Source organism: Mustelus asterias, chromosome 1, assembly GCF_964213995.1.
Source record: "Mustelus asterias chromosome 1, sMusAst1.hap1.1, whole genome shotgun sequence".
Lineage (NCBI taxonomy): Eukaryota > Metazoa > Chordata > Chondrichthyes > Carcharhiniformes > Triakidae > Mustelus > Mustelus asterias.
This window is the reverse complement of record NC_135801.1, coordinates 50,917,007-50,932,334: the sequence shown is the minus strand read 5'-3', so window position 1 is coordinate 50,932,334 and position 15,328 is coordinate 50,917,007. Positions and strand designations below refer to the sequence as shown.

At 43.3% G+C, this 15,328-nt stretch overlaps 1 protein-coding gene across 3 annotated transcripts in view; it reads right to left on the bottom strand.

Moving 5' to 3' along the window:
* The window catches only part of hhip (hedgehog interacting protein), a 175,661-nt gene that overhangs the window by 101,497 nt on the left and 58,836 nt on the right, over window positions 1-15,328 (bottom strand). For all 3 annotated transcript variants that reach the window (XR_013497730.1, XM_078212128.1, XM_078212117.1), the window contains exons 5-6: window positions 12,606-12,757; window positions 10,429-10,602 (exon numbers count right to left, since the gene is read on the bottom strand). Coding sequence is in view for 2 of the 3 variants with exons in the window: in XM_078212128.1 (XP_078068254.1) it covers window positions 10,429-10,602; window positions 12,606-12,757 (326 nt within the window). In the remaining variant the exon portion in view is untranslated. The remainder of the gene's footprint in view (window positions 1-10,428; window positions 10,603-12,605; window positions 12,758-15,328) is intronic.

Sequence of the window (15,328 nt, the reverse complement as noted above, 5' to 3'; positions counted from 1 at the left end):
ATTTTCTTTGCCCCCCCACCCCCCTCCCAAATTCTCCAAGCCTCACAACCACAATCCATTACTGACCATACATAACATTTGATCACATGATTCTCATTTCAAGATTCAAGTTGATGTTTCCTTTAATGTTCCTTAATTTTGTGCAATCTTTTTTTGGATTTCAGTCCTGCTTTTGATATTGGATTTTACTACGCTTCCAAGGTACCTTTTCTATCTTTTAAAAACCTTGGCAGAAAGAGCCACTGATATGCAAAACAACCTCAACCTATGTTTTACTGATTATACCAAAGCATTTGATAAAGTCCAACAAAATCATTTCACGAAAATGTTAGAAGACATCAACATCGACGGTAAAGATCTTTGATTCATCTGCAATATTTACTTGAATCAGGTAGCAGCAATCAGATATGAGAATGTAGGAACATAATAACTAGGAGCAGGAGTAGGCAATTCAGCCCCTCGAACCTGCTCCACCATTCAATTCAATCATGGCTGATCTTGCTCAGCCTCAACTCCACTTCCCTGCCCATTCTCCATAATCCTTCAATTCTTAGGTGGACATTGCATAAATTTGAGAAGATAGACAGATTTTAATTAGAAATCGGTTGAAGGGTTATGGACAACAGGCAGGAAAGTGGAGTTGAGGCCAAGACAAGATTAGCCATTATCGTATTGAATGGCAGACCGGGCTTGAGAGACTGAATTGCCTACTCCTGCTGCTAGTTGTTAGGTTCTCTAACAACTCTCTGCATAATAATGTTTTTCCTGCTTTCAACTCTGGTTCTTTTGCCAATCATCTTAGATCTGTGTTCTCTAGTTACAGAGCCTTTTGACCCTGGAAATGGCTTCTCTTTTTTGGCTCTACCAAAATGTTTCAAGATTTTGAACATTTCTATCAATTCTCCCTATAACTTTCTCTGAAAAGAGCAGCCCCAATTTCACTGGTCTCTTCACCTAACTGAAGACTTTGCTAACATATAGCCAGTCCTTTTTAAGACATTAATACCCTTCCAAAAAAATGTGATACCCAGAATTTGCCATAATCCTCCAGAGGTTTATGCAGGTGTAACATCACTTCGTTGTTTTTATACCTTTTGCCTCTATTGATAAAGTGAAGGATTCTAAATGTTTCTTTAACTTGTCTTGTAATCTTTAGGGATTTGTCTACATATACTCCAGCTCTCTCTGTTCCTGTACCAGGGTAGTGTTCTCAGCCCAACCACTTCAGCTGCTTCATCAATGACTTTCCCTCCAACATGATGTCAGAAATGTGAATATTCGCTGATGGCTTCATATTGTTCAGCTCGATTTATAACTCCTTAGAAAATGAAGTGGTCTACGCCTGCATGCAATAAAATCTGGACAACTTTCTGCCCTGGTAAGAGGTAAAATAACATTTGCATCAGACAAGTGCCAGGTAATGACCATTTCCAACAAAGAGAGTCTTGGCATCTTCCCCGACATTCAGTGGCATTGCCATTGTCAAATTCCCCATCATTAACATCTGGGGGGAGGCAGGGGAGACTCACTGTTGATCCAGTTGGTCATTGCACTAGCCACATAGGTCTAAGACTGAGTATTCTGTGGCAAGTGGCTCACTTCCCGATTCCCCAAAGCCTTTCCACAGTTCACAAGGCACAAGTCAGGAATACTCCTGAAGTCCTGGAATGCTGTCCAGTTGCCTAGATGGGTACAGTTCTAATAATACTGAAAAAGCTTGACACCATTCAGGACAAAGCAGCTTGCTTGAGTGGCACCACCTTAATCATTCAGTCCCTTCACTGCAGGTATATTGCAGTTGTAGTGTGTACCATCTACAATTTCCATTCTCACAAAGATGAATTTTGCACCCGATATGTGCGTTGACCTCTCATTATGTGAACCTGATTGGAGTGAGATCCTGAGGACCAAGCAGGCTCACCTCTCACATTAAGTAGTAAGTGGACATGGATTGGATCATGAGGGACAGCCATTTGGTAAAAGTTGGTCGCTGGAAAAACATTTGAAAAACACACTAACAACGTGACAACGTTTCTTTGACAGCACCTTCTAGAACCGTGATTCTACCAACTGGAAAGACAAGGACAGTAGACACATGGGAACACCACCACTTGCAAGTTTCCCTCCAAGTAGTACATTATCCTGACTTGGGCATATATCTGCATTCCTTCATTGATGCTGCACCAAAATCCTGGAAACTCCCTCCCTAACAGCACTGTTAGAGTATAATCACCACATGCACTGCAGTGGCTCAAGAAAGAGATTCACCACTATCTGCTCAATCAAATTTGACCTTCCTTGCAAAAAATTGTCAACTGATCTATTATGCGATACTACATCAAATGCCTTTACAAGTCCACATGCACAACAACTGTGTTACCTTCTTCTACCTCTCCATTGCTCATCAATCAATTCAATCAAGTTAGTTAAATATGGGTTTTACTAGTGTAGACTTTCATTCATTAAACCATATTTTTCAAAGGGCCAATTAAGTTTGTTACTGACATCAGAAGCCTCCTGGAAGAAGAGTTCTTTCCAAGAGGGCAATGTGGGCACACATTGCCAGTGGCCCTGAATTTCTTTGGATCCAATTCCTTTCAAGTTTTGCTAGTGACGTTCACATGATTTACAACGACCTGTCCACAATTATAATGCCCAAGTGATCAATGCTACGTTTGCCAAGATGGCCACTAACATCCACTTAGACGCTGATGAGATCAGTCAGACACAGATAGGTTCTTGGATTTTCTGCAGTGGCTAGATTCCTACAGACTTGTTCAGGGAATTATTGGATGCACATGTCGCAATCAATGTCCTCAGATCAGCCTGGAGTAATTATCAACTGGAAGGGATTCCATTCCCTCAATATGCAGCTTCTTGTGCAAGGTTTCTACTCATGTCTGGACATGATTTCCTCGAAGCTGCCATGAGTCCTTCATTCTTCGACAGTCACATCTGACCGGGTGGCCTCTTGGAGACCAAGGATATCCTTTGAATTCCTAGCAAGTGACACTTGTGAGGAGCCCTACCACTGATGCATAGGAGAGGTACAACACGTGCCATTTGAGCAAGAGCAATAACTTAGCAAGTCATTGGTTTGTTGATGATGTGGCTCAGATATCTGAGCATGCCCTTCAGTATATACCAGCAAGGGTCTCCAGAATGGTGGTGGTCTGCTGTGAGTTGCACAACATAATGCTGCAGAAAGGACTAGAACTTCAGAGGGAAGAAGGTGCAGACTGAAGAGGAGAACAAAGTTGAGCAGCCACACGTAACCATGGAGTCTGCAGCCATTCATCTGGCTACCAAAGAATTATGTAGCTTCTCCTATGCAGGCCCAGTTCAGCTAATCTGAGGCCAAATGGCTGTGCAGTGATGCTGGCCACATACCTACCCCAACACAATCCATTCTCACTGTTAAAAATCATTACATTCACACCCTTTCTCATTTTCCAACTTGGTAATACCATTCTCCTAAAGGCTACTGTCCATTTGCTGTTTAGGATTAAACAAAATAGACGATAAGAGAATGAAGAATTCTGATAAAGTGGTTGATTTATTTAAAATAAACATATATGTATTGACATGCATATTGTTATCCAGACCTGAGTAAATCAGCTTGTGCAACTAATAAGTCTTTCTCATCTATTTTTGTTTTACCCCTCTACTTCAGCAGAGCTAGAGGAAGGCTGCTTGTCCCCCGGCACTGACAGCTGAGATACCCCTGCTGGACCTCCTTTGATCCTGTGAGTGCTCCACCAAAGATTGTTCTACCTGCAATTGTGCAGAACAGACTTGATCATTGACAAGAAGTGGCATGTGGGGCTGTGTCTGAAGAGGGATTTACAAGGTCGGAGAGGTAGGAGTGTGTTGAAAAGAGCCTGTACTTATGTGTGGCTTTTCTCCACCTTTCCTCTCATGGTCTACCTGCGCTCCCTGCTAGCTAAGAACTGGACAGCACTTATCTGCATTTCACTGAGGCGTTGAGCCACCAAAACAAGGTTTTGCTCTATCCTGTGTAAAGTGGAATCCTGAGTGTGCAGACTATTCATCAGGCTCAGCTTGCACTCAGCTGCCTTCCATGTCTGATGGTCCATGCAGATGGCCACTCTTTTGATGCAGATAGACATTAGCAGAAAATTCTGAGACATCATGGCTTTCATGCTAGAAACAGATGCTTCCGTGTTCTCTTCAAGAGTGTGCACTGTCTCTGGAAATGCTGATAGAAGCACATATATTTCTAGTTACTATTCCACAAGTACCCTTGTCCTGGTTGACTCCCAAGTGTCAGCACCTGCATCTAGTGGAGCAGAGTTTAAGTGTCCTGTGCTCTCTAATGAGAGCTTTTTACTGCTGTTTCTGTTATCAGAACCTGCTCCTCTTCACATGTGATGTGCGTCTCACCATATGACAATCTGGCTATCTCTACTGGATTACCCGCCAAAATGTGTGCATCTATGCTGGAGTATGGTGCGTATGAGTGATGTGATAATGCCTCATCAGAGTGTTTACCCTCCTCGGAGGACTTGTCAGCTTCCTTCATCACTTTTGAATGATGCGTGGGAGATGAAAGTCAAATTATTGCTGACATTTGTAATCAGTGATGTTTTATAAGATAGTTATGTTATAAATAGTTTCTTTCACTTCAAGGTAAAATGGAGCAATGGAGAGGGACATGTTTCCCATTGGTTTCTCCTGGGGATAAGCCTATGTGATTTGATCGCCATGGGGACAAAGAGGCTAGGGCAAGTCCTGTTGAAATTCAAGAGCCAGCTATCATACCTGAAGACAAAGGAAACAGAAGCTGGCCTTGATATGGGTAGACTTAAAGACAGTTGCACAGTGAGATTCAGAGAACCTGGACAGAGCGAGAAATCCAGAGAAAGAGACAGAGAAGTAACAGCTGGGGGAAAAGGCTGTTCTCTGGTGGTCACCAGGCAGAATGTGTATGAGGGCTTGTTTTATGGTTAAAGAGATGGCACCTATAGAAATTTGCCCTGCAGCAGCCAGGAGAAAGAGTCGATGGAATGGGCCTTACTGTTGGTCGTTGGTTTGGAGATTCTCAGAAGGCTAAGGCAAACAACTCTCGCCACACACTGGACACTGCAACTCAGCGGAATGTGAGAAGCAAGCCTGTTAGAAGCTGAGAGTAATTCTGGACTAGCTCCTGTAAAGATTACAATTCTGCAGAGGGCACATGTTTAACATACAAATGTGGCATGAGGTTTTTGGTTGTGGGGTAACTTTTCTATACAAGTGTACTAGTTAGTCTACTAAATAATGTTTGATGTTGATTTTCATTTGGCTGCTATAGAGAAAGTTTTAAAATGTGAAATATTGTTGTGAGACTCTTTGAGTTGGTCACTGGGAATTCAAACCTCTTTTTAAAGATTATTTGTCTCAACAGGAAATGTATCACATGAGAAAAGGGTTCAAACTCTGCATTGTGCATATCATGACGTTTCTTAGTTGGTGGTTACTAGTTAGTGGTGACATCAATTCAGCATGAGTGACTATCATGTGCCAAGTAACAATATAATATCTCATGCCACCAGAGGTATGTGGGAGAACCCATCTCTCCATTGTAATGTCCATGGACTTGCCAATCGCTAAAGAATGTTTCTCCACAGCAATCAATTTGCAATGTGACTATCACTGCAAGGTCCAACCCTGCTTCTCTCCCTCTCCATGGAGTTGTACTTTCTATTCTCCTGCAATGCTAGAAAGTAAAGAGTTAGGAGTGCAACAAGTGGAGCATTTGGAATAACCGTTGTGGAGTGTGAGTGACGTATGGGTGTGAAATGTCAGTAAGATGAGTCACTGTTGACTGTTGAGATGAGGATTTGAGGAGAGCCTGGAAAAAGAAAAGAATGAATGGAGCTGCAAGGTAGGTTGTCCTGAGAAGTGCTGTCTGAGAGAATGCTGGGTAAGTCAGTGTGGGGGTTGACAGCTCAAAGTGTTAAGATACTCAGCTTTCCTGTCCTTTTAGGTCATTAAACCTGGAACTGTATCTAGCTACGAGGGACCACACTCCTACTGCTACTTTTGATACCTCCAGCCAGACTTGTTTGGTCGATTTTGCTGGTTTCTTCCTTCCGTGATGTGGAGATGCTGGCGTTGGACTGGGGTAAGCACAGTAAGAAGTCTCACAACACCAGGTTAAAGTCCGACAGGTTTATTTGATAGCACAAGCCACAAGCTTTCAGAGCGCTGCTCCTTCAGCGTCTGTAGGAAACAGGGCTTCTCTTTTGGTCTTCACTGTCTCTAGCATCACAATGTGGAGATGCCGGCGTTGGACTGGGGTAAACACAGTAAGAGTTTTAACAACACCAGGTTAAAGTCCAACAGGTTTATTTGGTAGCAAATGCCATTAGCTTTCGGAGCGCTGCTCCTTCGTCAGATGGAGTGGAAATCTGCTCTCAAACAGGGCACAGAGACACAAAATCAAGTTACAGAATACTGATTAGAATGCGAATCTCTACAGCCAACCAGGTCTTAAAGATACAGACAATGTGAATGGAGGGAGCATTAAGCACAGTTTAAAGAGATGTGTATTGTCTCTAGACAGGACAGCCAGTGAGATTCTGCAAGTCCAGGAGGCAAGCTGTGGGGGTTGCTGATAGTGTGACATAAACCCAACATCCCGATTTAGGCAATCCTCGTGTGCGCAGTACTTGGCTATCAGCTTCTGCTCAGCGACTCTGCGCTGTCGTGTGTCGTGAAGGCCGCCTTGGAGAACGCTTACCCGAAGATCAGAGGCCGAATGCCCGTGACCGCTGAAGTGCTCCCCCACAGGAAGAGAACAGTCTTGCCTGGTGATTGTCGAGCGGTGTTCATTCATCCGTTGTTGTAGTGTCTGCATGGTTTCCCCAATGTACCATGCCTCGGGAAGCGTATCAGGTAGACAACGTTGGCCGAGTTGCAAGGAGTAGGTACCGTGTACCTGGTAGATGGTGTTCTCACGTGAGATGATGGCATCCGTGTCGATGATCCGGCATGTCTTGCAGAGGTTGCTGTGGCAGGGTTGTGTGGTGTCGTGGTCACTGTTCTCCTGAAGGCTGGGTAGTTTGCTGCGGACAATGGTCTGTTTGAGGTTGTGCGGTTGTTTGAAGGCAAGAAGTGGGGGTGTGGGGATGGCCTTGGCGAGATGTTCGTCTTCATCAATGACATGTTGAAGGCTCCGGAGTAGATGCCGTAGCTTCTCCGCTCCGGGGAAGTACTGGACGATGAAGGGCACTCTGTCCACCGTGTCCCGGGTTTGTCTTCTGAGGAGGTCGGTGCGGTTTTTCGCTGTGGCGCATCAGAACTGTCGATCGATGAGTTGAGTGCCATATCCTGTTCTTATCAGGGCATCTTTCAGCGTCTGGAGGTGTCTGTTGCGATCCTCCTCATCCGAGCAGATCCTGTGTATACGGAGGGCTTGTCCGTAGGGGACGGCTTCTTTAACTTGTTTAGGGTGGAAGCTGGAGAAGTGGAGCATTATGAGGTTATCTGCGGTACAGTGAGATGCTGAGGTGACCGTCCTTAATGGAGATGCGTGTGTCCAAGAATGCAACCGATTCCGGAGAGTAGTCCATGGTGAGTCTGATGGTGGGCTGGAACTTGATGTCATCATATAGTTGTTTCAGTGATTGTTCACCATGACTCCAAAGGAAGAAAATGTCATTGATGTATCCAGTGTATAGCATCGGTTGAATCATAGAAACCCTACAGTGCAGAAAGAGGCCATTCGGCCCATCGAGTCTACACCGACCACAATCCCACCCAGGCCCTATTCCTATATCACTACATATTTTACCCGCTAATCCCTCTAATTTACGCATCTCAGGACACTAAGGGGCAATTTTTTAGCATGGCCAATCAACCTAACCTGCACATCTTTGGACTGTGGGAGAAAACCGGAGCACCCGGAGGAAACCCACGCAGACACGAGGAGAATGTGCAAACTCCACACAGACAGTGACCCGAGCCGGGAATCGAACCCAGGTCCCTGGAGCTGTGAAGCAGCAGTGCTAACCACTGTGCTACCGTGCCGCCCTGTGCGGTGAAGAAGTCTTGTTCGAACCTGCACATGAAGATGTTGGCATATTGAGGTGCGAATTTGGTCCCCATGGCTGTTCCGTGTGTCAGGATGAAGAACTGGTTGTTGAAGGTGAAGACATTGTGGACCAGGATGAAGTGGATGAGTTGTAAAATTGCATCTGGAAACTGTTTGAGAGCAGATTTCCACTCCATCTGACGAAGGAGCAGCGCTCCGAAAGCTAATGGCATTTGCTCCCAAATAAACCTGTTGGACTTTAACCTGGTGTTGTTAAAACTCGAGCATCACATCCAAGGAACAATCAAGAGAACTGCTGGTGTGGGGTCAGTGGGGAGGGGGCTGGAACAGGGGTGGTGTTTCTGGCAGCCTTCCTATGTTTCCGGCAGCCTTCCTATGTTTCCCTGTCATTATTCTTCTGTTTGCAGCCTTCACAAAGAATAAGGGATGCAGTCATTCTGATCCATGCCCAGTGTCCCTTTAAATAGAAAGGCGTTCATTAGGATGCAGTCATTCTGATCCATGCTGAGGGTCCCTTTAAATAGAGGTTTCATTGAAAGGTGCAGGCTGGCATCACATCCACTCTGTGAATGATCCAGAAACAGAAGCAGGATGCTAATACCTTGGCTTTGTTGAACAGCCACAGCAAAGCCAACTGCTAAAACAAATGAGTTCCTGATCTGCAAATGGGTCGGTTGAAATAAAATTCTGCCCGATCTCTCTAAAAGTTTTCCTCTCACCGATATTAGGCTGATCTGCCTGTAATTGCTGGATTTATCCCTAATTTTTCTTGAAAAGGGATGCAACAATTGCAATCCTTCAATCTTCTGGCACCTGTTAAACCCAAGGAGGATTGAAAGATTGTGACCAGAGGCTCTGCAATTTCCATTCTTACTTCTCTTAGCAACCTTGGATGAATCCCAACTGAACCGGGTAAATTTTCCATTTTAAGTGTATTTAAGTGTCTCCATTTATCTCATAAGTTTCTCAATTACCCTCTCCCTTTCTTTTCCATCTCTAATTTTCAATAATAACTGAACTAATGGAAAAGTTAATGAAAATAAAAAAACACCAGAAAAGGAGAGCTTCTAAAATCCAAATTCTTTTGTTTGGCATTACTAAATTACACTAGTCATATATCAACTTGGACATTAAATAGTAAGGGGGCAGTTCTCCAATCTCACTGCACCTGGAGCAAATCGCGCTGATCCTGGAGAATGGCGTGCGGGCCCAAAAATCGGTTTTGCACCCGGCACCAAACAGTTTGTGATTTTCCCGGACCCTTTCTAATGCCGTGAACCCAATTGCGCCCTTCCCATTTGCATGAGATTGACTGGATTTCAAACTAAATAGCGAGTTTGACACGTGATTGTCCCTGATCCTAGAATGTTCCCACCTCTCCAGCGGGAGGTCACATCGGCATGAATTACTACTGGTCTCCACTCGTGGAGAACTGGTGCGATGGTCACACCAGGGGACACAGGGACCATCGAAGCCCCCAGGTACTTAGGGGCATGGCCAGGTAGTGCCCATCGGACACCCGGTAGTGGCCACCGGAAAGCCCGGCAGAGACTACCGGATACCCTGGCAGTGGCCACCCGACTCCCTGGCAGGTGTCAGGAGCAGTGCCGAGGGGTTGGGGTCTGTGTGGGGGCCATGACATGGCGGCTATGTCGGAGGTCTGATGGGGAGGGGTCGTGCAGGGGTGGATCCTGAAGGTGGTCATAATGGGGGGCATTTTGGGGGGGCCATGTCGGGGGTCAGGCTGATGGGGTCTCCCAGTGCACTGTGAGATTAGGGCGCCCATGCGAAATGGCCCCCAAGCACTCTGAAGCTGGACTCACTTGGGTGTTTAGGCCCCACACCCCCAGCACAAAACTCCTAACTCTCCAAAAAAAGTGACTGAGTGTGGGAGGATTGCAGTGCGGAACGTGCCTGATCATTCCGTCATTCTCGCTGTTACGACATTTAGAAATTTCTTGGGAGAATTCCGTCCTAAATCTTTCATAGAATCCCTAGTGTGCAGAAGGAGGTACATTCGGCCCGTTGAATCTGCATGGACTCTCTGACAGAGTATCTCAAACAGATCGCCCCATCCAGTAATTCTGCTAATCCCCCTACCTACACATCTTGGGACACAATGAGACAATTTAGCATGGCCAATGCACCTAATCTAACCTGCACATCTTTGGACCATGGAAGGAAATCAGAAGAAACACAGACAGAAATGGGGAGAACGTGCAAACTCCACACTGACAGTCACCAAGGCTGGAATTGAACCTGGGTGCCACGTGCCGTAAAGCATTTTCATCACAAGTTTTTTTGACAATACGTTCATAATTACATACCATTACGTACATTTTACAGTTTTGTTTTTTATCGCTATTTACCTTAACCCATCCATCTCTTCCATATCATCAAGGGTAATCATTCCATCTCCAAGGAAGATGTACAAGAAATTATCAGGCCCAAACAAGAGCTGTCCACCCAAATGCTTTCTGTGTAACTCTGCTACTTCAGTCAATACTTTTGCTGTTCGTGTATCCACTTGATTTGCATTTTTTCTGTGAAAGAAATTACAATTATGTTTACTAATATAATTATTCCTTTGAAAAATGCATTAAGAAAAGAACTTGCTTTTTATTGTGATGTTCATGACCTTTGTTTGCCCCAACGTGCTTTACAACTAAGTAATTCTTTTTTTTGAAGTGTAGTCACTGTGGTAGAGAAGCATGTCAATATGTTGGCATCAAAATCCCACAAGCAGCAACTAAATTAAAGTGCCAATAATCTGATTTGATGATGCTATTTTAAGGACAAATATTGTCAAGATACTGAGAAAACTCTCCTTTATTTTTTCTAATAGTGCATGGATCTTTAATGCCCACTTGAGAAGCAAGAGAAGTCTCGTTTCGCACCTAAATGGCAGCACCTCTGACAGTGCAATACGTTCTCATGACTAAACTGAAGGATCAACCTGGATTAGCTGCTTAAATGTCTGGAGTTGGATTTTAATTTACAATCTTCTGATTCAAAACTCTAGAGTACTATCAGTGAGTCAAAGTTAACAACTTTCCTCATTACTTGAGGGGAAAAAGGCAAGAATATAGGTTGATAATTAAATATCATTAAAATTCCTTTTGATAGTTTGATTTTTATTTTAATATTCCTTTTGTTTAAATGAAGTGAGAAAATTGCTGCTTGTATCAGGAATACTTCTTGACTTACTAAGCCATAGAATGAATTTTATGTCCAGTTTAACACTTTTTAATTAATGACGTGCTTTTACCGACATTTATTCTAGGCCCTCACGGAGTCAGACTCCAAAATAATTAATAAAAGTCAACAGAAAAGACAAACCAAAAAATATCTGACTTAAAATTTTTGTCTTCATGGTAGCAATGTTTAACTATTCAGTTGAGATATTTAAATTATGTTCTTAAAATATATCTAGAAATGGACACGTTTTTCTTCATCTGACATCCTAACCGTACTTTATATAATTAAACACAATGGAAATAAAGCATCTGCATATTTGGAAAATGTGATTTTTTAAAAAAACCTTGATATGCAGAATTGATGGAGATAATTCAGTGCTAAAACTTGCTTTAAAGTGAAATTAACTAACAGCCAAACAATTGGATTCTTGCCACATGTGGCATTTTGAAGAGCTTTAGGCGTTTATCAGCCTGCTTCTGTTTTGGTGTACCATTAAATTGCATCACCATATTTCACATCATGGGTGGAATCTTGTGCTCTCACTGGTGGCGAGCTCGGAGGTGGGAAGGGCATGTTATTAGGTGTACCTAAACTACGCTGCCTCTCCATCTCCACTGGAATTATGTTCTGGGTGGGAAGGCCCATGGTCAACTTGCCTTGCTGCTAATTGAGGCCGTTAAGTGGGCAGTTAATGACCACGTTAGGTTCTCATCCCATCGCTGCTGGTATTGATCCAGCTGCAAGTGGGCTTGTGGTCATGCATTGTGCAAAACAGGTGAAACTGTGCAAGAAGCTTGTCTTCTTAGTGGGGAAAGGTGTCTCCATCAAATGCAATCAGTGCCTGATCAAAGGGCTGGACATTGGGAGGGGGGAGCTACTGAGAGCCATCTTAATTCTCATTCCCTTACCTGCCACCCCCATCTGACTAAATCCCACCCTCCACGTTACTGACCTGTAGCCTGGGTCACCCACAATTCTGGGACTCCATAAAGGTGTCTTTCCTGTGGCAGTCACAGCCTCCTCAGAAATGCTGCTGATCATAAGAGCTGCTAGCCTTTGGCCAATAGCTCTCACTAGGTGGCACTTCCATCCTCAAGGTCTTGATTCCAGGGTCCACCAGTGGTCTCGCCACTGCCTGATTGGCTTGTGATTCAGTGGGCCTTCCCAAAAAATAGGCAGTGAGAGTATACTGCTGGCCCGACGAGACCCCTGATGCCACAACAAGATTTTGCCCCCATGGCATTTACAGTGTAATTTACAGCAGATGAAGTTCTGTTCAATTGTGTTCAGTAATTAATATTTGTAAGACATGCTGGAGCATAAGTATCTCGTTTTGTTATCGCACTACCTGGATACAGTGTATTCGACTACTCTAAGAATGTGGTCGTGTGGTCCAATGGCCCATCGTTCTTGGTTGGTGGTATAAGACACGTAGAGCTTTCCATTTTCATTGAATTTGGGATGAAATGCAAGGCTTAACAATCCTCTTTCATCTCCACCCTGAGGTTAAATAACAAAAAACATAAAACATTGTAATGTTAAATATGCTCTCCATTTTGTTTCATCTGGAAAACAGTGGAGATCTTTCCTGGTGTGGATAATTTGTTTATAAACTCCTTTTCTCCTTTCTGGCATTGGTTATAACACACAAAGGGATTATAAAATATTTCCCCTTAAACAACTAAGTTGGAACCAGACGTTTGTCACAACTGACGTGAGCACTGCATTGCACATAAAAAATTCTTACTGCACCATTGTAAAGTGATTTGTGTGTGTCATCTCTAGATCTCCATGAAGACACGTCTAAATGCTAGGAAGAATTCTTTGTTCAGCTATTAACTTGCTCATACACTAAGGAAGACAAATGAGTCCATCACTAGCAGCAGTTTTTCCTGCTGTTGATATTCTTAAAGCATTGAATACCACAGCGTGAGCTGTGAACTCCTTGCCTTGGCACTGCACTCCAAAAACAATTAAATTAATTGTCTAGTGTATGAACTTTTCTTTACCCTGGAGGCAAGTACATCAATTGTCACATCTATGGTGGTCTGCTTCTTTGTGTCGACAATAATTAATAGCCATTTTTCATTGGTGGCTATATATTGGACAACGGAACTATGCAAGGAATGAAAATGATTCCCGTGTTTTGAATATTGCATATAGTATTAAAAATTACTTGCAATTATTTAATCCAACTCATTACATACGGGCTGATGATCTTTTTTTATCAGCTTATCTGTTATTGATTGCAATCTGTGGTAAAAGGCCATCCATATGATATAGTCGGTGATCTCAAAGATCTACCACTAATAAATTAGGTTTTTGTTACCACGTATAGTCACTGACAAAAATTACCAACAATTCTGCACTTGTGGTAATGATGAATTCAAAAGGACAGGCTTCTTACTTGTCTTTGTTTTTGAGGACGTCATGATTACAGCACACAGAGAAGTGCCACAATAAGCTGATGTCCTCACGTCTAACTGCTCCAAAGCAATGCCAAAATAAATTCAATTTATTGTATTTTGCGTTGGTAGTAAAAAGTCTGAAAGTTGTTGTTAATGCATTTCGTAAATTCTGTTTTTAGTGAATGCAGAGGGAACTTGGAAACTTGGTTGCTATAAGGAATTTTTCCACTACATTTATTTCTCTGAAAGCAGAAAAGGCAGGAAAATGACAACAGAGGAAGTTTTGGCCAATCAGACAGCATAGAAAAAATAAGTTCAAAAGACAAATTCAAAACTCATAAAAGAGATTAAAACTGTGATGCTGAAGGCAAATCCTGAACCATTCAAAATACACATTCACAATTATTTAAAGAAATACAGCAGAACGCACATCAAAACAAAGTTAAAGGCTAAAAGGTGATGGGGAAGAGGACATTCACAAAAAGGAAGTGTTATCTGGAGAAAGTAGTTACATGAAATGCCGAAGTGGTCATTTTTTTCCCTCATTCACATGGTGTGGGTAATGATGACAAGACCAGGACTTATTACCCAATTCTAATTGCCTTCCGAAGATGGTGATGAGCCATTTTTTTCAACTGCAACAGTCTGCGTGGTGAAGACACTCCCACAATGGTATTAGGTAGGGAGTTCCTGAACTTTGACCCAATGATACATTTCCAGGAAGATGAGTGACTTGAAAGGGAACTTAGTGATGTTGATGTTCCTGTGCACCTGCTGTCCTTATTCTTCCATATGGTCGAGGACATGAGTTTGGGAATTGCAGCTGCTGTCAAAGAAGCCTTGGAAAGTTGTTAGTGCATCTTGTAGACGGTACACACTGCAGTCAAGGTATACCAGTGGTGGAGGGAGTGAATATTTAAGTTTGTGTCAAGCTGATTGGGTGTTGTTGGAGCTGCACTTATCCAGGCAATTGGAAAGTATTCCATCACTCCTGATTTATACCTCACAGATGCTGGAAGTTCAGAATTCAGTCACTTGCCACAGAATTCCAACCTTTGAACTGCTCTTGTTGCTAGCCCAGTTAGGTTTCTGGTATGATTCCAGCTAGTGGAGACTTTTCTCCGATTGCCATTGATTTCAATCTTACTCCTTGATGCTACTACACCCAGTCAAATGCTGCCTTGATATTAAGGGCAGTCACTTGATAATGGGTGTGTTCATGGAGCCTCTTTTTACCATACGTTGTTTAATTGTTCACTTCCATTCATGACATGATGTGAACTATGCAGTGGTTGTAGGATCCTTCACGTTGATTTTCTTGGTGACTGCCGCAAGTCCAGCCAAGCAGCTATGTCTTTCAGGACTTGGCTGGCTCAGTCAGTAATGGGGTTAGTAAAGTAATTCTTGGTAATGGGCACCGCAATTTCCCATCAGAAAACATGAGTCCTTGGTGCTTTAAGTGCATCTATCAAATGGTGTTCAACATAGAATCATAGAATCCCTACAGTGCAGAAAGAGGCCATTTGGCCCATCGAGTCTGCACCGACCACAATCCCACCCAGGCCTAACCCCTATATCCCTACATATTTACCCGCTAATCCCTCTAACCTACGCATCTCAGGACACTAAGGGGCAATTTTAGCATGGCCAATCAACCTAACCC